General features: G+C 40.7%; 1 protein-coding gene and 1 long non-coding RNA gene across 4 annotated transcripts in view; one reads left to right on the forward strand and one right to left on the reverse strand.

Annotated features, from left to right (window-relative positions):
• BSDC1 (BSD domain containing 1) overlaps nucleotides 1-22384 on the forward strand; it is a 32308-nt gene that overhangs the window by 7718 nt on the left and 2206 nt on the right. For 2 of the 3 annotated variants that reach the window (XM_075853131.1, XM_075853129.1), the window contains exons 4-10: nucleotides 3735-3902; nucleotides 5611-5665; nucleotides 6103-6218; nucleotides 8107-8175; nucleotides 11279-11360; nucleotides 13972-14400; nucleotides 15185-15282. In XM_075853131.1, the coding sequence (XP_075709246.1) occupies nucleotides 3735-3902; nucleotides 5611-5665; nucleotides 6103-6218; nucleotides 8107-8175; nucleotides 11279-11360; nucleotides 13972-14400; nucleotides 15185-15282 (1017 nt within the window). The remainder of the gene's footprint in view (nucleotides 1-3734; nucleotides 3903-5610; nucleotides 5666-6102; nucleotides 6219-8106; nucleotides 8176-11278; nucleotides 11361-13971; nucleotides 14401-15184; nucleotides 15283-22384) is intronic. The other variant, XM_075853132.1, reaches the window with a different exon arrangement.
• LOC142742907 (uncharacterized) lies at nucleotides 157-21753 on the reverse strand. The gene is made up of 4 exons (XR_012881458.1): nucleotides 21652-21753; nucleotides 15094-15367; nucleotides 2420-2522; nucleotides 157-208 (listed from the first exon to the last, which is right to left on the reverse strand). It is a non-coding gene; the product is annotated as an uncharacterized LOC142742907 (long non-coding RNA).

The following is a 22384-nucleotide window of genomic DNA, read 5'->3' on the forward strand; positions in this document are numbered from 1 at the left end:
TTTAATACTTCGTGCAGTTGATAATGAGTTTGTGAATGATCGTAGCCATAATACAAGTATGTAGCCATGGCAGCAATACATGGAAATGAGAAAAAACAACAACATTATAATGTCTATCTGAGGTAGATTCAGACTGCATAGTATACATTTCATGTAAGGTCCAATTTGCAGTTGGTATGGGAATGTTCCTGTTAGTGAGCATTTCCACCTAAAACCAAAAACCAATCTATTAATATAATATTTTGTATTGCCTCACACAACCCAACCAAAGTTGATATTACAGCATTGCCTATACCAGGGGTACTCTACTACTTCTAGTAAAGGTCCGATTATCTGAGATGCCAGGTTTTAAACGATTCACATGGGGTTAAAACTAAGCGCGTGGGTTACCTAATTTTAATGTGAGGAAAATTAGTTTCTAAAATAATCTCATGTGCCTCACATTATTATAGTAAGTAACCCCGTGTACCTCACATTAGTATCCCCAATGTGCCTAACGTGAGGAGCATGGGCATATAATATGAGGTACAGTTAGTAAAAGGTTACTAATGTGAGACACATGGAGGTACTAAATTGGAAACCCCATGTGGCCTTACATTAGTAATTCCATACATTTTATTCATTAATATTACCTTAACCCATTAACGACCGCCAATACGCCTTTTCACGGCGGCTGTTAAGGGTACTTATACCAGAGCGTCGCTTTTTCACGGTGCTCTGACATAAGCCGGGCACGGGTGTCCTGTGACGGCTAAAGCGGGTGTCAGGCGGTCTAAAGACAGCCGGACACCTGCACTAACGGGCAGGATCGATTTCAACATCGATCTCACCCGTTTAACCCCTTAGATGCGGCGCTCAATAGCGAGCGCCACATCCAAGTGGTTTTGGAGGGAGGGTGCTCCCTCTCTCACCCCATCGGCACCCTGCAACTGCAATCGCAGGGTGCCAATGGCTTCTAAGGCAGCCGGGGGCCTAACAAAGGCCCCCAGGTCTGCCTGTAGTGGATGCCTGCTAAGCCATGCCTGAGGCATGACCTAGCAGGTGCCTGTCAGTTTTACACTGACAGGCAATAATATGCTGCAATACAGAAGTATTGCAGTGTATTATAAAAGCGATCAGGAGATCGCATAGTGAAGTCCCCTAGTGGGACTAAAAATAAAGTTATCAAAAAGTTTAATAAAGTTAATAATAAATAAAAATCCCAAATAAAAAAAATGAAAAACCCACTTTTTCCCTTATAAAATACTTTAGTAAACGGCGTAATTCTAAGACGCAAAAAAGATGTGGCAAAATTTGTGTTTTTTCCCATTACCCCCCCCCCCCCAAAAAAAGTTAATAAAAGTTAACCAATAAATTATATGTACCCCAAAATGGTGCAATTAAAAAATACAACTTGTCTCGCAAAAAACAAGAACTTATAGAGCAATGTAGAGGCAAAAATAAGTACAGTGCACGTCAGAGAGAGAGGGGTACAGAAAGGCTGGAAATGCTACTGACTATGATAGGTGGTCCTTTATTGCTACATTGACACCTTCCGGCGTTACTATGCCCCTCTTTGTGTCTTAAAGGGGTTGTCCGGAGGCACAAAAAAAAACATGCCCATTATCTTATAATATAAAAGTAAATCACTTACTAATTTGTTTCCATTAGCTAAGATGCCCTGATCCGAACGGAGAAGCGGTTTTGTGATCCCGGAAGTTTAGTGGTTTTTCAGAAAGCTGTGGCGTGTCATCACAGGGAGCTGCCTCCCCCTCTTGTATGTGTGGCCCCTCACTAGTCACGTGGGACAAAGGGGCCCGGGTTTTTGGCACATTGATGGTCATGTGGGCGAAAGGGACTGGACAGCATACTACAGAGTCGGATGAGAGTGCGGGGAAAGATGAGGATGCTGGGACCAGTGACGCGCTGACACAAAGAAAAGGGGGAGGCAGCTCCATTTGACAATGTCACAGCTTTCTGAAAAATGAGTAAAATTCCAGGATCATCCTCCGTTCGGCCGTTTACGGCATCTTTGCTATTGGAAACTAATTAGTAAGTGCTAAATATTTACATGAGTCGTTTTTTGTCGCTTTAGAGCATTTAGAACTACTGACAGTGCTTTATTCAATGTTTTGATATCCCCAGCGCCGCGTTCACAAGTGCCTCGGAGGCGGCGTCTTTATGTTCAGTTCTCCGGTCTCTCTTCGCTGAACGCTGCCAGTCCCTCCTCTCTGCTCTGAGTGACAACCCTAGCATCCAAACAAGAGACCGCTAGTTACGTAGAGCAGACAGTGGCACTTGTAATCCTGGTGCCGGGACATTAAAACAAAGATTTCTCTGTCTGGTAACTTGTATGGTCGACAACACAAGTGCCATTATGCTGCACTCGCCACCCTATATATAGTGCTGTCCGAAGTGCAGAGGGATCAAAACTACTGACCGGTTCTCTTTAAAAGAAACTCAGCTTCCCTCCTGGTCTGGATAGCAGGAGTCCAGACAGCTGGTGTCCATGGTCCCCAGTATGCCAGTTGAGTACGTCTGGCCTATAAATTTTCAAACCAATAGAAGAGGTTTCCATGAATCCAAAATATTTTTTTTTATCATCATAGATGTAAATCATCTTGACTTTTTTTTTTGTAATACGCTTTCATATTTAAATTATATTATAAAATGATTATTAATAATTATTTTATAAAAAACAAAGTGTATAAGTATACCGTCACCATTTTGTCGAATATACTACTGAGTTATATTTTGAAAGTGTGGCCAGAGTATTACAGCGTGCAGTTTAAGACCTTCTAGAAGAAAATTTTGAACAGGTGAACACAGTTTTTACAATACAATATTAAAATATTTTTAATTTAATACTTCTGGCTTAATTATGTTCAATTGTGATTAAAGGCTCAAAATCAGAGGCTGCACTTGTAGATCTTGTGTCGAACAAAGTCACCAAATATACCTGTCTACTTCCTAGCTGGCTTGCATGGTAGCAGGTATATGTGAGGGAATCAGTGTATTTGCTGATTTGAATCCCCACTAGGGGGCAGATTTGTTATTACTAGACAACTTAAAAGTAGACTAGGCAGGCAGAAAATGTGCCAAATTTATCACAGTGGTGCAGGCTGTATAATAAATTTGGTGCATTTTGCTAAACATTCTAGATACTTATCTCTTCCTTACACCACCTCTTGTATGCCACACCCCCTTTTTAATAAGCCGCACCCCTTTTCTAGGCACTTTTCAAAACAGTCTACTGAGGTGCAAAAAGTGTCTAAAATACATCATAAATCTGACACAAGGCTTGTTCGCCAGTTCTTTAGCACAATATAATCCAGTATTTGGGCGCATTTAGCTTATATAATACCTCCAATTGTCTCTGTTTTCATCGGAATCTTTCAATAGTGTAACCTTCTGGTTTGGGCCTGTAACTTCAAGCGATCATTTCTTTGTGTAGAAGTAAGATATTAAAAAACAATTTTCATGTTTTTAAGGTCCCTTTTTTTTTTCTGGTAGGTCTTTTTAAACCCCTTAAGGCACCATTGCGTACCTGTACGTCATGGATTGCTTCACATAAAGGCTCCATGACGTACAGGTACGTTATGATGATCGCACAGGCAAAGAAGCTATGCCTGTGCGATCAACAACAGAAGTCCGGCTGCATTCATCAATAATAGTTCTTTGTAAAAGCCTTACAGGCTATTGAAATTTAAACAATTCTTCTTTCTTTGAACATGTATACTGTCTTTTTCCGGCAGGTGGATGGTTCCTCAGGGACTACAGAAAAGGTGAAGAAAAGTCTTTCAGATTTTCTAGGAGTGATCTCCGACACTTTTGCACCATCACCTGACAAGACAATCGATTGTGATGTTATCACGTTGATGGCCACACCTTCTGGGACTACAGAACTTTATGACAGCACTAAGGTATTTGATCCTGAATTTGTCCACAGATGACTGATGTGGCACCATGGACACTCAAGTGTCTAGTTGTTTAATGGAAGTGATAGACCAATCTTTTATTGCAAGCAGTGGAAGCTGTGTAAAAAAAATGGCTGCTTTGCAATTCTGCATCTGGTTAAAGGGACCACTATAGTTAAGATCTTTCTAATCTACATTTGCTATGCTGTTGTAGCTGCAATATCAGACTAGGGTTAAGGTGGTCATACGTATTAGATTAAAGGGGTTGTCCAGTTTTTAGTATTTTTTTAACTTATTTGTAGAATAGGAAATCATACAGTTTTCTAATATACATGCATTAGAAATTCTGCCCACATACTTCTATTATAGTGCATGAGGCCCCTGTCACAGTGGAATGGTATAGCCCACAGATTAGTCCTGTGTAATGTATTCACCAGCTAACTGAATACGACTAAACGTGGCCACACTTATCAAAAAGAGGTTGTATTACTGAGATAACCATTTTAAGTTAAAACTGACTGTTATTTTTATTTTGTAAGGATTTTCTATTTAAAGGGAAGGTGTCATGAAAAATTTTTTTTCTTATCATATTGCTTTTAATATGATATTAACATAAATTTTATTTATTTGTGTTCTCATGTTCTACTTTTTACTTTGTTCTTTTACTTCTCTATGTGGGCTGCCATTTTTTTTCATCTCTGTATGTGTCGACTAACAACACATACAGAGATAGAATACGGCACATACAACCCCATAGAGAATGCGAACGGGAGCCGTTCCATTCTCTGCAGCGTACGCCGTCTCTGTGGGAACGGCGCATGCGCCGCTCCCACACAGACCAAAACTAAGCTCGTTCGCAGAGCGAAATCCGGCGCCATTTTCATGTGGACCAGAAGCTGCTGCCGGACAGTAAGATGACGACTTCCAGCCGCGGCTTCCGGCCATATGTTCAAGGAAGCGAAGGCGCAAGGAATAGGAGCGGAGGCAGCGGGAGAAGTTAGTATATGTTCGTGTATGTGATGTGTGTATTATGTTCGTGTATGTTAGTGTTATACTGTCGTCTAAGCACTGTATCTAATCCTCCTACACTGTGCAGTCGCTCAGAAAATAGCGGCACACAGTGTAGGAGGTTTGAAGATTCAAACCCCTCCTTCTCCTGGCACTAGCCAGAATAAGGGAGGGGGGATTGTCTGAGGACACTAGAGAGAGTGTAGAAAAATGGACAAGGAGGCAGCACTTCCAAAATTTAGAAAAACCTTTATTCACCCATGCAATGTTTCATTCCCTCAGGATCTTTCTCAATGCTTGAGAAAGATCCTGAGGGATTGAAACGTTGCATGGGTGAATAAAGGTTTTTCTACATTTTGGAAGTGCTGCCTCCTTGTCCATTTTTCTGCCTGATATTGAGGACCTTGGACCAGGTTCTGAAGAGGCGTGCACCCTCCTGGTGGTTTGGTGCTGTGGTAACTCTCTACTTTTTACTAGAGAGAGTGTGTCCACCCCAAATTTGCAGCATAAAGCAATGAGGTTGCTTTACCACATGCCAATGCTGCAATTTTGGGAACTGCTCCCTCTAGTGCTCAGCACATGGAAATGTTATAAATTAGAATCTAATTTATAATATTTCCCGACTTGTGAAAAAATTAAAAGAACGTGTAATCACTTAAATAATAATTGTTTAACTAAAAAAAAAAAGATTTTTGTTTTCTTACAGGCACGCTTGTACAGTTTGCAATCGGATCCAGCAACCTACTGCAATGAACCTGATGGTAATTAAAGATTTGATATGACAGTAAAATGTGACTTATTCTGGGCTCTACTGTGTTAAAAGATTTTTCTTTCTTTTTTTCTTCTATCAGCATCATATTTAAAGAGGAATGTAATAGCCCTGCATTCTCCCAAACCTGTAATAAAAAGGGGTCTGAAGTGTGTGATAGTATAAGGCCGATGGAAAGATCAGTGTTAGAGCCCATAGATTATGGGTACCGTATAACAGATTGTTATCCCGCAAATCTATAATACAGCCATGTGCAAGGGCCTCAAGTCTACCAAAAACTAAAGTCTGTCTTATGCTTTTAATATTTCACAAAGAAGGCAGTTTATCAGTTGTATGACAAATTAAATGTTGATTATGGTGATGGGTAATATTTATTTTTCTTTTTTTTGGATCAACAATCTACTTTTTAACATGTCTTGTGTACGACAGGTCCGCTGCCACAGTTTGATAATTGGTTGACTTCCTGGGACTCAGAGGAAAGGAAAGCAGACATCTCAGAACTACTGGTTTCCAGCCCTTCTATCCGTGCACTCTACACTAAAATGGTATTTCTGTATACTGGGCTCATACTTCGCAATCTATCCTCGTACAGATACTCAGCCTAGAGTATTATCTTCCTGGCTGTTGGCTTAGACCACACAATTGAAGCACCTACAATGGGTTGCATTACAGAATCCCATTATTAAGAGCATTACATAGTAATAAAACAAATATAATTTTAAGGATAATGTTACCCAAAATTCATCACAATGCTCAAACCGCTTCATTATTTTAAGTTTTGAATGTAGTTCATCAACGGAATCTGTTATGTTTTAATGATATTGCAGCTTGGCATTCTGCAGTTTGTGCTTCATGCGACGCAAAGGCTGTAGTTTTATCCAGTACAGACAGCCTTGCTGTAATACTTCAGTCAGATTCAATACTTAAAGGAACAGTGTCACCAAAAATTATTTTTTCATGTCAGTTTTATGTTAGTGTTTTATTAAAAACGTTTTTATTTATTTGTGTGTTTGTGTGCTACTTTTTTCTATTTTTTCACTTTTTCTTCCCTATGGGGGCTGCCATTTTTTTTCCCATTTCTGTATGTGTTGATTAACGACACATACAGACATGGAATACGGCAGCCACAGTCCCATAGGGACTGCGTACGGGGCCCGTCCCATCCACTTCTGTGTACACCGTCTTTGTGGGAACGGCGCATGCGCCGCTCCCACACAGTCCGATTTGAAATGCGCGCCGTCCAGCGCCATTTTCCTGTGGACCGGAAGTCGCGGCCGGACAGTAAGATTACTACTTCCGGTCGCGGCTTCCGGACTTGTGCACTTGGACCAGCGGCAGCAGACGGAGCGGACGGGCCGGAGGGAGCCGCGGCGGCAGGAGCAGGTAAGAGATTTCTATGTATGTTCGTGTTTGTGTGTGTTTACTACTGTATGTAAACCTACTACACTGTGTGTTAGCTCAAAAAATGGCGACACACAGTGTAGGAGGTTAGACCGTTCAATCCCCTCGTTTATCCCGGCACTAGCCAGGATAAAGGAGGGGGGGATTCTCAGAGCTCACTAGAGCGAGTGATTTTTTTTTCCCAATTTTGCAGCAAAAAGCAATGTGGTTGCTTTACCACATGCAATGCTGCAATTTTTGGAATAGCTCCATCTAGTGACCAGCACTGAGAAATGTTATAAATTAGAATCCAATTGAATCCAATTTATAATATTTCCTGACTCGTGAAAAAAATAAAAAAAATTTGAACGATGTTTAATCACCTACACACTAAATGTTTAACTAATAAAAAAAAAACATGTTTTGCTAGCAACACATTCCCTTTAAGGAAGCAGAGTTGCTATCTAAAGTTTCTGCATAGCATAGAGCTTGGGAGGCCCGTCTGTATGTAAATCTAAAATATCACTAATAAACTATAAAGCAAAATCCACTGATAAACTATATTGATGTATAAAAATAATTTAGTTGTAGAAATAAGTAATGGCAATTGTTTGTTTTTATTTCATTTTAAAAGGTCTGTACGTGTGTCTAGTATTGCAGCTCAGCCCTATTCATGTAAATATGGCTAAGCTGCAATACCAGGCTATGGCCATTGACAAGAATGGCACTGTTTCTGAAATAAACAAAAACACAGCTGCAGTCATTTAGAAAATTATTTTCTTGTCTGACGAGAAAGTCGCATATACATGCAGTTGTGGTGTAACTCCTTGTATTCCTATGTTATGCAACTGCCACACAACAAGTCTGTGTGTAGCACCAGTTTAAAGTACCTTCTTCTGGAGCTATAAAGTGTAGTATTTTCATTATTTAGTCTATTCTTGAACTTTGGTGGCTTTTGTAAAGATGGTTGTTTGCATAGAGAAATTTCTACTAATAGGCTTTTAGGGTGACAGCAATCTTTCCTAACTCTAATTTGGTAGATATATTTTACAGGTACCCGCAGCTGTTTCACACTCAGAATTTTGGCAAAGATATTTCTACAAAGTGTACCAGTTGGAACAGGTATTTAGAAATTAATTTGAGTCCGGTTGTATTGTATGCTGTAGCATTAACATTATTCTTCACTAGAAATAAGGAGTTAAACCCTGAAAAACAGCCCCAGACCATTATAAATTTTACAGTAGACTCTATGCATTGCAGTAGGTAGTGTTTTCCTGGCATCCGCCAAACCCAGATTTGTTCATCAGACTGACAGACCGGGAAATGTGATTGATTACTCCAGAGAACACGTGTCCAGTGGCAGTACGTTTTACACCACTCCAGCCGACGCTTGGCATTACACATGGGGATCTTAGGCTTGTGTTTAGCTGCTCGACCATGGAAACCCATTTTGTGATGCTCCAAACATACAGTTCTTGTGCTGATGTCACTTCCTGAGGCAGTGTTTTTTTTATCTTTGTAGTGAGTAATGCAAGAGAGGATAGACGATTTTTATGTTCCATGCGCTTTAGCACCCATCGATGAGTTTACGTGGTCTATCAAGCGTGGCTGAGCTGTTGTTACACCTATATGCTTCAATTTCAAAATAATAGCACTTGCAGTTGACTGGGGCAGATCTGGAATATCAGAAATTTCATGAACTGACTTGTGGCAAAGGTGGTATCATATGACAGTGGCACGTTTAACCCCTAAGCGCACCAAGACGTAATAGCATGTGGCAAAGGTGGTATCATATGACAGTGGCACGTTTAACCCCTAAGCGCACCAAGACGTAATAGCATGTGGCAAAGGTGGTATCATATGACAGTGGCACGTTTAACCCCTACGCGCACCAAGACGTAATGGCATGTCGTGGTGCGGGGGGTGATGTCACCCGATGAGCCCGCTCCGTACGCAGCGGGTATCAATTGTGTATTACAGCTGACACCAGGGACTAACGGCTAGAAACATCGATGGCAGCCCCCTCTGACATCTCATCGCTCCTCCTCCGCAACGCGATCTGTTGGTGCCGATGGTTGTCATGAGAGCCCAGGGGCCTAATGAAGGCCCCCAGGACTTTCTTTCTTCGTCGTCCGTTAAAGAGGATCTGTCACTAGTTTAGTAATGCCCAATCTCCTATCTAATCGGCGCTGCCACACTGATAATGCTAGTGACAATTGTGTCCTAAAACTTTTATTATTTTAAAAGTTATGAGCTTATTTCTAAATATGCAAATGAGCCTTTACTTCACAAATGGGTGTCCACACCAACGATTCTCCTGAGGTGAAGCTACGTCACAGCTTCTGACGCTGTCCTATCAGCATGAAGCTGCTTCAGAGCGTTAGAGTCTGAGGCTGGAGGGAAGGGGGATCAATTCAAATAGCCATATCTCCAGCTGTGGACCAGGTAGAACAGTGGTACTGGTGTCGTATGACACAAGGATTGCCGTTCTAGCTGTGAAACAACCGGAGATATCACCAGTTGAAAACACAATCGGTATTGGAAGCTGTATACTATATGATCACACTGTATTGCTGTGCAGAAACGGGGAGAAGCTGAAAGATTTGACAGCGTCACACAGAAAACATTACACCGCCCAGAGAGAAAAGAGTCCCCTCTTATTTGGCTATTAGAGCCACATTAGCATATTTGGAAATTTCTCATAACTTTGCAAATCATAAACATTTTTGAGAAAAAAAATACACTGGTTATCAGCATCATAGTTCCTATTAGATTAGTTAGGGCATTAGTAAACTAGTGACAGAGCCTCTTTAAGGCCTGCCACTGGCGCCGAGAGGGCGATCAAACTTGACTATCTAGAGGACGTAAAAGTCGTAACAAGCATGTAAAAATTACAATATACTGCAGTACATTAGTATTGCAGTGTATTGTACCAGTGATCTAACGATCACTGGTTCATGTCCCCTGGGGGGGGGTAATGAAATTTGTAAAAAAAAAAGTTCAATAAAGTTTTTAGTAGTGTAAAAAAAAAACCTTTTCCCATTTTTCCTCTAAAGTAATGTACAAAATAAAAAAAATGTGTATCGTCACGTATGTAAAAGTCCAAACTATTACAATATACCATTATTTGACCCGCACTGTGAACGCCATAAAAAATGTAACTGCCAGAATCGCCTTTTTTTTGGTCACTTCATATCCCACAATAAAAAGTGATAAAAAGGTCTCATGTAGCCCAAAATACCAATAGAAACTATAGCTCGCCCCACAAAAAGTAAGCAAAAAATGTAAAAATAAAAAAAATTCAAATTATGGCTTTCAGAATGTGGCGGCAAAACACAAATTTTATTATTAACAATTAGTTTCTTCCTTGTAAAAGTACTAAAACATAAGAAAAACAATATAAATTTGCTATCGCCATAATTGTATTGACCGGTGGAATAAACACTTTTACCGTATAGTGAAAGTCGTAAAAATGAAACCCCTCAAAAGATTAAGGAATTGCTGTTTTTTTCCTATTCCACCCCACAAATAATTTTTTCCTGTTTCCCAATACATTATATGGTACAATAAATGGTGCCGTGAAAAACTACAACTTGTCCCGCAAACAAGCCACAAACATATGGCTTTATAAGACCGAAAAATAGAAAAGTTATGGCTTTTGGAAGGTGGGGAGGAAAAAATGAAAATAGAAATCCAAAAAATGTCTGCGTCCTGAAAGGGTTAAAGCCAGTAAGCTTTTCAGTACAACCCATGGGACTACCAATATTTATGGAGATTGCTTTGCCAGATGCCTGATTTTCTGAAATGGGAGGGCTGAAACTGCAAGTGACCCTTAAAACTCAATTGAAGTAGCTCCGATGTCCAACGCTGACGGCTCAGTACAAGAGTAACAAGCATATAGCAAGCAGTAGCTGTGTTTGCAAATGGCAGCGACAGCTAAAATACTAGTGGCAGTTGAAAAATATGTGAACATTTAATTGACATCTGGAGCACGGATCCCGCACATTTTAAGGTTTCATTCGGATATAGACGGGGCATATCATAAATATGTGCTATTACAGTGTACAGTGCTACATTAGTAGCTATACTCCGCAACAACTTTACCTCTTTTAGATGTGATAATATTCATGGATGTCATCTACTCCATGTATCACTTTCATGTAGCACTTTGTATGTAATAGAATGATTTCTCCAAAATATGACAGTGGAGTTTTGTTTTTTTTAGGAAGAAGCTCGGAGAGATGCTCTTAAGCAGAGAGCAGAGCAGAGTGCACATTTTGAAGATCCAAGATGGGAGGAAGAAGAGGGTGAGCACATTTCTTGTCTACATCTATCTAGCTGATCATATTTTACTTTCTGATAAATCTAGAGAGTCCAGATGGTTGGATGCTTCCTCCCATTACTCTCAAAAGTAACAGCGCAGTTCTCAATGAGTCAATTCTTTGCCTTGGTCTCAGTATTAAAGGCCAGATCAGAATAAAATAAATTAAAGGAGTTGCCCAATGTCAGCAGTAAGGAATTAACACAGAAAGTGTTTCAGAAAAAAGTCAAACTTTTAATTATACGAAAAAATAACAATTTGTTGAAACTGGACAACCCGTTTAAAGGGAATCTTGTACTACCCCATACACGTGCAGCGGAGTGCACATGGTTTGTTTGTTTTTTTAAGTTAACTTTATTAAGACCTCATATCAAACCCAAGTACAAAATGGGGAAGTACAAAACAATATTACATACAGCAAATAGCACAGCAGTACCGAGTGTACAAGGTAAATTTTAGCAAAAACATACAGATCTATTACTTCACATATCAGTAAGTATATAAAAAAAAAAAAACTCAACAAACAGCCTTTCCTTATTAGAAGAAAATATAAGAAAAAAATTTGGTGGGGACCAGTCAATAGCAGCAGTTAACAGAGGAACTGGAGACCGCAGAGAGACGTCAGCCAAGTAATCTGAGCAATAGCAATCTATGAGCTAGTATGAGGGTTGGCTATCCAAGTTCCATACTTTCAGAAATTGATAAGGGCACGAGTGCACCATGTTATAGACACTGCTGCACTGCCCCTTTGGCACTTTGAATTCGCTATCTAGCCTTTGCCATTCTGGGGGTATCGGTGCTGTTGTTATTGCCGCTTGATATGTAAATTAGCTCCTGTAGTGTCAGTGGGGCGTTCCTGGACATGGTTTATAACATGGTGCACTCAGCTGCACATGTAAGGGGTAGTAAAAGGTCCTCTTTAAATATCTGAACTGTGATAAATTTCCTTGGTGTTTGGGGATTACGCCTCTGCATATTCCAGCCATGTAAGTTACTTCATTGGTATTCTCTGTATTCAGACAGATATTCTGCAGGTCAAATATTGCCTCCTCTCATAGCTCATTGTACAAGACCTTGATCCCTTCCTGGCCAGGACGCCTTCAGCAGAATAGGTCTGATAACTCTACACACACGTTTTACAAAGTGGATGTTATCTCTTTGTTGAGAAAAGCTATTGGAAAGAAGGTCCATTAACCCTATAGAAGACTTAAAGAGAACCTCTCACAACCCCAAACATGTGTAGCTGAGTGCACCATGTTATAGGTGCTGCTGCACAGACCCTGGGGCACTTTATACGTATTGTCTAGCCTGCTCCGTTTTTGTGATATCCGTTATATTTGGAACGCCCGATATGTAAGTGAGCCCCTGTACTGTCAGTAGGGCACTTCTTTTCATGGAAAGGGCAGGGTGGTGTTATACTTAGCGCTCTGACACTGTCCAATCAGCTATGAACAGTGTCAGAGTGGCTTGTGCTTTGTGATCTCTCGCGAGATCACACAGTCTTGTCATCACTGTCTGGCAAGAACTGGAGAGGAGAGCGCGCACGCACAGCTCCGCCGCCCCTACGGAACAGAAGTGGAGGAGAAGAAGAATTTACATTCTTCTCTTCTGTTCCGTGGCGGCTGCAGCGTCGGAGCGGTGCATGTGCATGCTCTCTTCCTCTCAAGCTCTTGTCAGACAGTGATGACAAGACTGTGGTCTCGCGAGAGAGATCACACAACACAAGCCGCTCTGACACTGTTCATAGCTGATTGTACAGTGTCAGAGCACTAAGTATCACGCCCCCTGCCCTTTCCATGAAAAGAAATGCCCATTGTCTGACTAGAGCTGGAGAGAGCACGCACAGCTCCGGCGCCGCCGCTGCAGCTGCCACAGAAGAGGAGAAGAAGAATGTAAATTAATTCTTCTCATGTTCTTTTCCGTAGGGGCGGCGGCGGAGCTGTGCACTTGCGCGCACGCTCTCCTCTCTCCAGCTCTTGTCAGACAGTGTTGACAAGACTGTGTGATCTCGCGAGAGAGATCACACAGCATAAGCAGCTCTGACCCTGTCCGTAGTTGATTGGACAGTGTTTTCCCTTTATATGAAAAGAAACGCCCCACTGACAGTACAGGTGCTAATTTACATATCGGGCACCAAATGTAACGGCACCGATCTCTCAAAAACAGGGGAGGCTAGACAAGTAGTTTAAAGTGCCCCAGGGTCTGTGCAGCAGTGCCTATGACATAGTGGACTCAGCTGCACATGTATGGGGTAGTGAAAGGTTCTGTTTAATTCGCCGAACAGATAGCAAGAAACCTAAAAATTCTCTCTGTGTGGACTTGTTTTGTCCTGTTGCTTTACTATTTTTTTTGTGTGGGGGTTGGGGGTTATACAGAATGTTTTTTCTTTTTTTTTATTCATCAGAGTATCCGGGTCAATCTTATAAAAATAGGTTTTAAAAGAGGAAATTGGGAGACAAGACAAAAAAATAACTTGATAGGTAAAATATTTAGCTTGCCATCTAAGCTATATTTAGACGTGTTACATCTTCAATGTAATTCCTAACGAATATCGACTTTCGGCGCACCAAAGCTTATAGTCTTATTTTTTCCCCCAGAAGAATTTGTCGGAACAGGCTCACCTCGTGGCTCCAGTTATGAAGAGAATTTAAGGATATTACATTCTGCGATTCCAACTCTAAATGTGGAAACCAGTTCTGAAGAGCCAGAACAACATGGCAAAGAAACTATCTGTGTCACAAGCCCTTCAGAGAGCAGTGAAAGTATCTCTCCCATCACTCAGATTGACAATCCAGCGTACCATGGTCCCACAGCTCTAGCTCAGACCTCTGCCAGTCCATCTGCAGTAACTGAAGCATTCCAGGAAGACAAACCTAATGAGCAATCTCCTAAGAACTCCGAAGAACAGGTGGCCAAAGGAAACACACAAAATGCAGGTCGTAAGGATGAACCACCCTCTGATCTCCGTGTGTTTGAGCTTAACAGTGACAGTGGGAAATCCACACCTTCTAACAATGGCCAAAAAGGTATAAACTGTAAAAGATATTATTTTATATATATATATATATATATATATATATATATATATATATATATATTTTTTTAACTTTACCCAGTCGCTCAGCTGTTTTTTTGTATAGATTTAAATCACAACTTTTTGCCTAAAGAGAGCCTGTCACCTGCCCAAAAAACTGGAGATGGCATCTCAGTTAGATTGCAGGCGCCTCAGATTCTGCCACTTTTTATTTTTTACTTCTAGCCCACACCGTTGCTGAGGTATCTGGGCCGTTACTTTTGGTGCCCGATGTGCAAATAAGGCCTTTGACTGTCAAGTGGGCGGATAACACTTGTCACTTGATAGGGGGTAACCGCCCACTTGAAAGTTAAAGGCCTCATTTGCATATCGGACACCAGAATTAACGGCCCCGATATCTCCGCAACGGTGGAGGCTAGAAAAAAATAAATAAAAAGCATCAGAGTCTGTGCAGCGCCTGCAATCTAACTCAGATGTCAACTGCAGTCTCTTTAAAGGGACTGTCCACTTTGGGCCTTGCTATATAAAAATATCATACCTAGCCACTGTTTTGCTGGGGTGCCCCTTCCTGTCCACCATCGCAGAGTTGAGTGGGCAGGCAGAAACTGGTGAGCCAGCCTCTGTGTATTTGCTCTATTGGAATTACTAGGCACATTCAAGGGTAATATCTCAGATTAGCTCTTACCTCATATTGCCACTGGCATAGTACAAGAGTGGAGAGTCGCCAGAATTGTTCTTTTGGTTGGTGTAATTTAGTTGGGATTTTCTCCTTGCAGGGTCGAGTACAGATGTTAGTGAGGACTGGGAGAAAGACTTTGACATGACAGAAGAGGAAGTACAGCTGGCCCTGTCCCGGGTGGAGGTATCTGGAGAGGTGAGTGCTTGAAACCAGTCTGATTTCACCTGGTCCACGCCTGCAACGTATTTTGACTTCTAATGGCCAGAAATAATGTGGTTACCTGGAGAGAAACTTTTATCAGTTAACCCTTTCAAGACCGAGCTCCTTTTGACCTTCATGACCAGCCCCATTTTCTCAAATCTGACGTGTCAATTTATGTGTTAATAACTCTGGAATGCTTTTGCTTATCCAAGCGATTCTGAGATTGTTTTCTCATGACATATTGTACTTTATGTTAGTGGAAAAATTTGATCAATAAATTCATTGCTTATTTGTGAAAAACACTAAAATTTAGAGTAAATTTGCAAAAATTATGATTTTTCTCATTTTAAATGTATCTGCTTGTAAAACAGATAGTAATACCACACAAAATAGTTACTATTTTACATATTCCAGATGTCTACTTTATATTTGCATCGTTTTTTGAACATCCTTTTATTTTTCTCGGATGTTACAAGGCTTAGAACTTTAGCAGCAATTTCTCACATTTTCAAGAAAATTTCAAAAGGCTATTTTTACAGGGACCAGTTCAGTTCTGAAGTGGCTTTGAGGGCCTTATGTACTAGATAGACCCCATAAATCACCCCATATTAAAAACTGCACCCCTCAAAGTATTCAAAACAGCATTCAGAAAGTTTCTTAACCCTTTAGGCGTTTCACAGGAATTAAAGCAAAAGTACAGGTGAAATTTACAAATTTTCTTTTTTTTGCTGAAATTCATTTGTAATACATTTTTTTCTGTAACACAGAAGGTTTTACCCGAGAAATGCAACTCAATATTTATTGCCCAGATTCTGCAGTTTTTAGAAATATCCCACATGTGGCCCTAGTGCGCTAATTTACTGAAACACCGGCCTCAGAAGCAAAGGAGCACCTAGTGGATTTTGGGGCCTCCTTTGTTTAGAATATATTTTAGGCACCATGTCAGGTTTGAAGAGGTCTTGTGGTGCCAAAACAGTGGAAATCCCCCAAAAGTGAGACGGTTTTGGAAACTACACACCTCAAGGAATTTATCTAGGGATATAGTTAGCATCTTGACCCCACAGGTCTTTTGCTATATTTATTGGAGTAAGTCTGTGAAAGTGAAAATATACTTTTTTTCTGAAAAAAAATAATATTTGCAAGGAATAAAGATTAAAAAGCACCCCAAAACTTGTAAAGCTACTTCTCCCGATTACGCCAATACCCCATATGTGGTACTAAACTGCTGTTTGGACCCACAGCAGAGCAGAGATTTTGCTGGATTGGTTTTCAGTGCCATGTCGCGTTTGCAACGCCCTGGAGGGAGCAAAACAGTGGAATCCCCCCAAAACTGACCCCATTTTGAAGACTACACCCCTCAAGGAATTTTTCTAGGGGTATAGTTAGCATTTTGACCCCACAGGTTTTTTGCTGAATTTAGTGGAATTAGGCCATGAAAATGAAAATCTACTTTTTTCTGAAAAAACATAGAAATGTTTAATTTTTACAATGAATAAAGTAGAAAAATCACCCCAAAATTTGTAAAGCAATTTGTCCTGATTTCAGCAATACACCATATGTGGTAATAAACTGCTGTTTGGACACACGGCAGGACTCAGAAGGGAAGGAACAATATTTTGGCTTTTGGAGCTCAAATTTAGCTGGAATGGTTTTCGGGTATCATGTCGCATTTGCAAAGCCCCTGAGGTACCAAAACAGTGGAAATCTCCCAAAAGTCCCTTTAGGGGACTGGAATGAGTGATCATTAGGTTGCAGGTACAATACACTGCAGTACTAATGTATTGCAGTATAATGGCATTTTACAGGCTCCTGTAACAGCTCGATCGCTGTTCCTGTCCGTTAGTCCATGGTGTCAGCTGTAATACACAGCTGACACCTGCAGAATATGGAGCGGGCGCAGCGCGTGAGTCCGCTCCATATATAACCCCTCGCACCACGACATGCTATTAAGTCGTGGTGCGCCAATGCGTTAATGCGCAGCGGATGGTGCAAATTGAAAATTAAAATTTTCCACTGATATGCCATTTTAATGCACAATACGTTGTGCCCAGTTTGTGCCACTGAAGACAAATACCTCATATAATATTGAGCGCGTTCTCCCGGATATAAAATGTCATATATGTGCACGTAAGCTGATGTTTGGGCACGCTGTGGGGCTCAGAAGGGAGGGAACGCCATTTGGCTTTTGGAGCGCAGATTTTGCTTGGTAACTGTTCTGTTCGGGGTTTTGCTGGTATTTCAGTTATAATGTGGGGGTATATGTAACCTGTGCGGAGAACATCAGGACATAATAAGAGGGTATAATAATGGGGTACATAAATAATAATCCGCAGATATGTGGCAGGTGTCGCACTGATAAATGGTCGCCCGATCTCATCTGCTTTTGGAACACTGCAAATTTTGCATCGCCATATTCTGAGAGCCAGAACGTTTTTATTTTTTCTCCAACGGAGCCGTGTGAGGGCTTATTTGTTGCGGGACAATCTGTACTTTTCATTGGTACCATTTTAGGGTACATGTGATTTTTTTTATCACTTTTTATTAGATTTTTTTGGAAGCAAAGTGACAAAGAAACATAAATTCTGACAATGTTTTTTGTATTTTTTTTTTACACTTTTCACCGTGCGGTATAAATGACATTTTACTTTATTCTGCGGGTCGGTACGATTACGGCGATACCATATGTATATAGGTTTTTTATGTTTTGTGGCGATTGCGCAATAAAATCACTTTGATAAAATTATTTATTTTTTGTGTCGCCATATTCTGAGAGCCATAATTTTATATTTTTCCGTCAAAAAAGCGGTGTAAGGGCTTGTTTTTTGCGGGACGGGTTGTAGTTTTTATTGGTACTATTTTGGGGTACATGCGACTTTTTGATCACTTTTTATTCTATATTTTGGGAGGGTTGATGACCAAAAAAAAGTGATTCTGACATTGTTTTTTAATTATTTTTTTTGCGGTGTTCACCGTGCGGGAAAAATAATATTATAGTTTTGTAGTTTGGGTCGTTACGAACGCGGTGATACCAAATATGTGTACTTTTTTTAACATTTTCATTTTTTTCCTATAATAAAAGACTTATTATAGGAAAAAAAGCATTATTTTTTTTTTTAACTTTTATAACTTGTTTTTACACTTTTATAAAACTTTTTTATGACTTTATTTTTTACTTGAAGCCTGGCAGCACTGATCGCTGCTATAATACATTACACTACCTAGGTAGTGTAACGTATTATAAACTGTCAGTGTGACGCTGAGAGTCACACTGACAGGAAGCTTATGAGAACCAGCATCCGGCTGGTTCTCATAGGCTGCTGTGCATGGCAGACCCGGGGGCCGTTATATGGCCCCCGTTTCTGCCTTATAACCGACTGCAGCACCAGCAATCGGTCCCCGGGAAAGTTTGTTGTAGCAACAAACTTTCCAGTTTGTTATAGCAACAAACTTTCCAGTTCGTTGCTACAACACACTTTCCCTGCGATCACATGACCGGGACCTGAACTAATCAGGCCCCGATCATATCTCCGGGACCAGAGGCAGGTGATAACAGCGCGATCCGGGTGTCAGCGCTACTCTGAGACACCCGGATCGTGCTTTTAACATCCACCGTGAATTCACGTCGGCACTGCACAGAGCCCAGCAAGTGCCGACGTGAATATACAGTGGGCGGTCGGGAAGCGGTTAAATGGAAATGTCATTAAACATGATTATTCTTATGCTTGTGTTTTGTTTTGTATAGAGATACTTTAGACAGGATTTCAGTCCGCTGTACTCTTTGTAAGGTTCTATTAGTCAAACGGCACAATGTTTTTTTGGGGACGTTTGGGCTAATACTGCAGTGGACCTGTCTCCATACCATGCTGACTAGGATGACATATCGACTTTGTTTTGTATAAAAATAACAGTGAAACAGTTGTTCCAAAATTAATGTTAATTGATTACTTATCGCTTAAGCAAAAAGTTACAATACTGTGACCTGAATTATGCATCACTTGCATGCAGCATATTTGGAGCGCTTCTGACTAGTCCGATAACAAGGTTTTGTTTTTTATAGAGAATAAGACTGAACACCTGTAACAAACCATTCTGTATCTTGAACTCCTCTCCCATCCAATCCAGAATCAGGCGCATAGACATTGTAGGCCTCAGTGTTCGTTCTCATGTCCTTGATGCAGCTGGGTGGGAAGGAGGAGATCTTGGGGCCCTTGCTAATCATGCTTGAAAGTTTATTTTTTTAAGGCCGAATATGATACCATAGAACGATGTAAGAGGCCTTCTTTATAGTAATAGAAAAGTATGGGTGTTTATAAGCGATGTTTTTTTTTTTAAACACATCAAAATATATTTCTTTAAGCATCTAATTGATATTGAAGACAAAATAAGCTATACAGAAGAGTTAATTAATTTCTTTCACGACTTTAATGAGCTTTTATGTAAAAATAAAAAAAAAAAGTCTATTGTATTGAGGAAAGTTTGTAAACTTTCTAATAAACTTTGGGTGGAATTTTATAAATTTTTCTACGTCCGTTTTCTCACATAGACTGGTCACAAACGACACAAAAAAGTCACAATTTGTAGGGAAATTGCGACTTTTGGGCTTGTACTCTGCTCACGCCACTTTTCTGTAAAGTGGGCTAAGCTTAGTAAAAGGGGCAGAGCCACTCCTATCCCCCCCCCCATTCCAACCCCTTCTTCCATGATCAAATATTCCCAAAAAATAAATGGAAAAAAAATATACATATATTCAGCTCATCGCTCTGCTTTTTCCCCAAAGTATCTCCTCTGTCTTCATCATCAGGTTGCCGTGCATAAAAGGTTCTGGTCCTTATATGCGATGCAGCACACAACCTACTGACGCTGGACATTGTGTGCTGTGTGCCTGCGTTGCGTATAACGTGCTAACATTGCTCGGAATCGGGCCCTTGTAAGCGCTGTGCATGAGGAGATTCGGGGGGGGAAGCAGAGCAATGAGGTACACTTTATTATTTTATGGTTGATAGGGAGGGGGCTGGGCCACGTAACGACAATTGTTACGACCGCAGCCGGTGGAAAGAGGCGACGCATTTATTAAGAGGCTTGCACCACTTAATAAATCGCATTTTACTCCAGCGGAGAAGAAAGATAAGACTAACGTGTGAAACGCCAGTCTTAGTAAATCTGCCCCTTTATGTTTGAATTTCTCACCTTTTTTTAAGATCTCATATTCTTATTGATGTCCAGATGCTTAAACATGTACAGACCAATAAGTTCTCACAGCCAGGGGCATTGCTAGGGTCTTAAATGATCAGGGACACAAGCCAAAAAAGACATATATGTGTTTTTGCCCCTTTCCTTCCCCAAAAAAATAGGCTTAGATGCAAGGGTTGGGCAGACCGTATCAAACATGATAGAATTAGCTACACTAACTCAGCGGCAGTATCACACATGATAGGCTTAGATACAATGGCTCAACAGACAGTATCATACAAGATACTTGGATACAGCGGCTCAGCAGACAGTATTCATATACTTACCCTCCTCACTCTTAAATCGGGTTCTCTTCGGCTCAGGACCCAGTGCTGCGCCTGGAACCAAAGAGAACCCGACTAATAATTTGAGAGGGTCAGTATATGAAGGAGTTTCTATAGTAACAGGGGCCTGTGTAGTTTCACCGTAATCGTTTGAAGATGTAGTTCGGGGGGCCTACGGCCCCCTTGAATTGATTGCCTGGGCTGCCACTGTGACTGCTGCGACAGCTATAGCTATGCCACTGACACATACATTTTACCTAAATGTTTTAGGCTTCGTTCACATCTGCGTCAGGGCTCCGTTCTGACGTTCCGTCGGAGCTTCCCATCAGATTGGAGCCCTAACTTAAACAAACGACGAATCCGGTGCAAATGGTTTCCGTTTGTGTCAGTTATGCAAGGGTTCCAACGTTTTGACGGAAACAATACCGTTGAACAACTGAGACAAACGGAAACAATACCGTTAACAACTGAGACAAACGGAAACCATTTGCACCGGATTCGTCACCATTGAAATCAATGAAACAAACAGAATCCATAGGTTTCCGTCTGCATCACCAGTCAGGGCTCCGTTCTGACTGGAAGCTCTGACGGAACGTCAGAACGGAGCCCTGACGCAGATGTGAACTAAGTTTTACTTCTATTTCACTGACCGCTTTCAAAGATATTGAAAATGTTTAACGTTAAGCGTACAACTTTATACAACAATTAAACTTTTTCTACCTTAAGTTGGGGAAAAAAAACTTTTAAAGAGAACCTGTCACTATGATAGACCTATTAATACATGGACATCCACATAATAGCCTAATTGAGGTGTACTAATGAGTACAGTTACACCCACTAAACAGCCCACCTATTTTTGGAGTCACATGACCCCTCTCATCCAGTCAACCGCTCTGAAAAAGGCCATGTGATGCAGTCTGTCACTCCTGTTTCTGAGGAGGCATGGCGTTTATGTCATATGATCCTTTTTACAGTTGCTGACTGGCTGAGAAAGATCATGTGAATTCACAGAACCACAAAGCTTTCTCTTCATTCTCTAGTTTGTAACCTTGGCGACCTGTTTAGCAATTTCACTCACTATTATTGCTCTATTATGGCATCACACAAACCTTTTTAATTAAGGGCATCTGTATTTTTTATGCACATAGTTTTTACTTTATTACAATTATTGGGCTTTAACAGATGATCAACCATATTTTCATTGCAGAAATTCTTAAAGTATCGTACTGTTTTGTGCCTAGACCTCCTATTCAGACTTGTGTCTCCGTGGTAACAGACTACAAACAAGCCCTCTGTGGTCTGTTCCTTCTATCTTACCCCCCTTACACTTGTACCTACTTCTTTGTAACCTAATTATTGTAAGATAGCAGATTAAAGGGAGTATGAGCGCAAGATAAAGACTAAAAAAGATTTGGAGTCTGTAACCATGGAGACACACATGCCTGCACAGAAGCTGTTGACTCAAAACAGGAGATATGCTATCAAGACTCTTCAAAGTTGCTTCATTTTTTATTTTAGATGCATTGGAGCAATAAAAATGGTTACAAAGGCGTACATTCAGTTTAAGTTTGTAAAAATATATG

Source organism: Rhinoderma darwinii, chromosome 2, assembly GCF_050947455.1.
Source record: "Rhinoderma darwinii isolate aRhiDar2 chromosome 2, aRhiDar2.hap1, whole genome shotgun sequence".
Classification (NCBI taxonomy): Eukaryota; Metazoa; Chordata; class Amphibia; order Anura; family Rhinodermatidae; genus Rhinoderma; species Rhinoderma darwinii.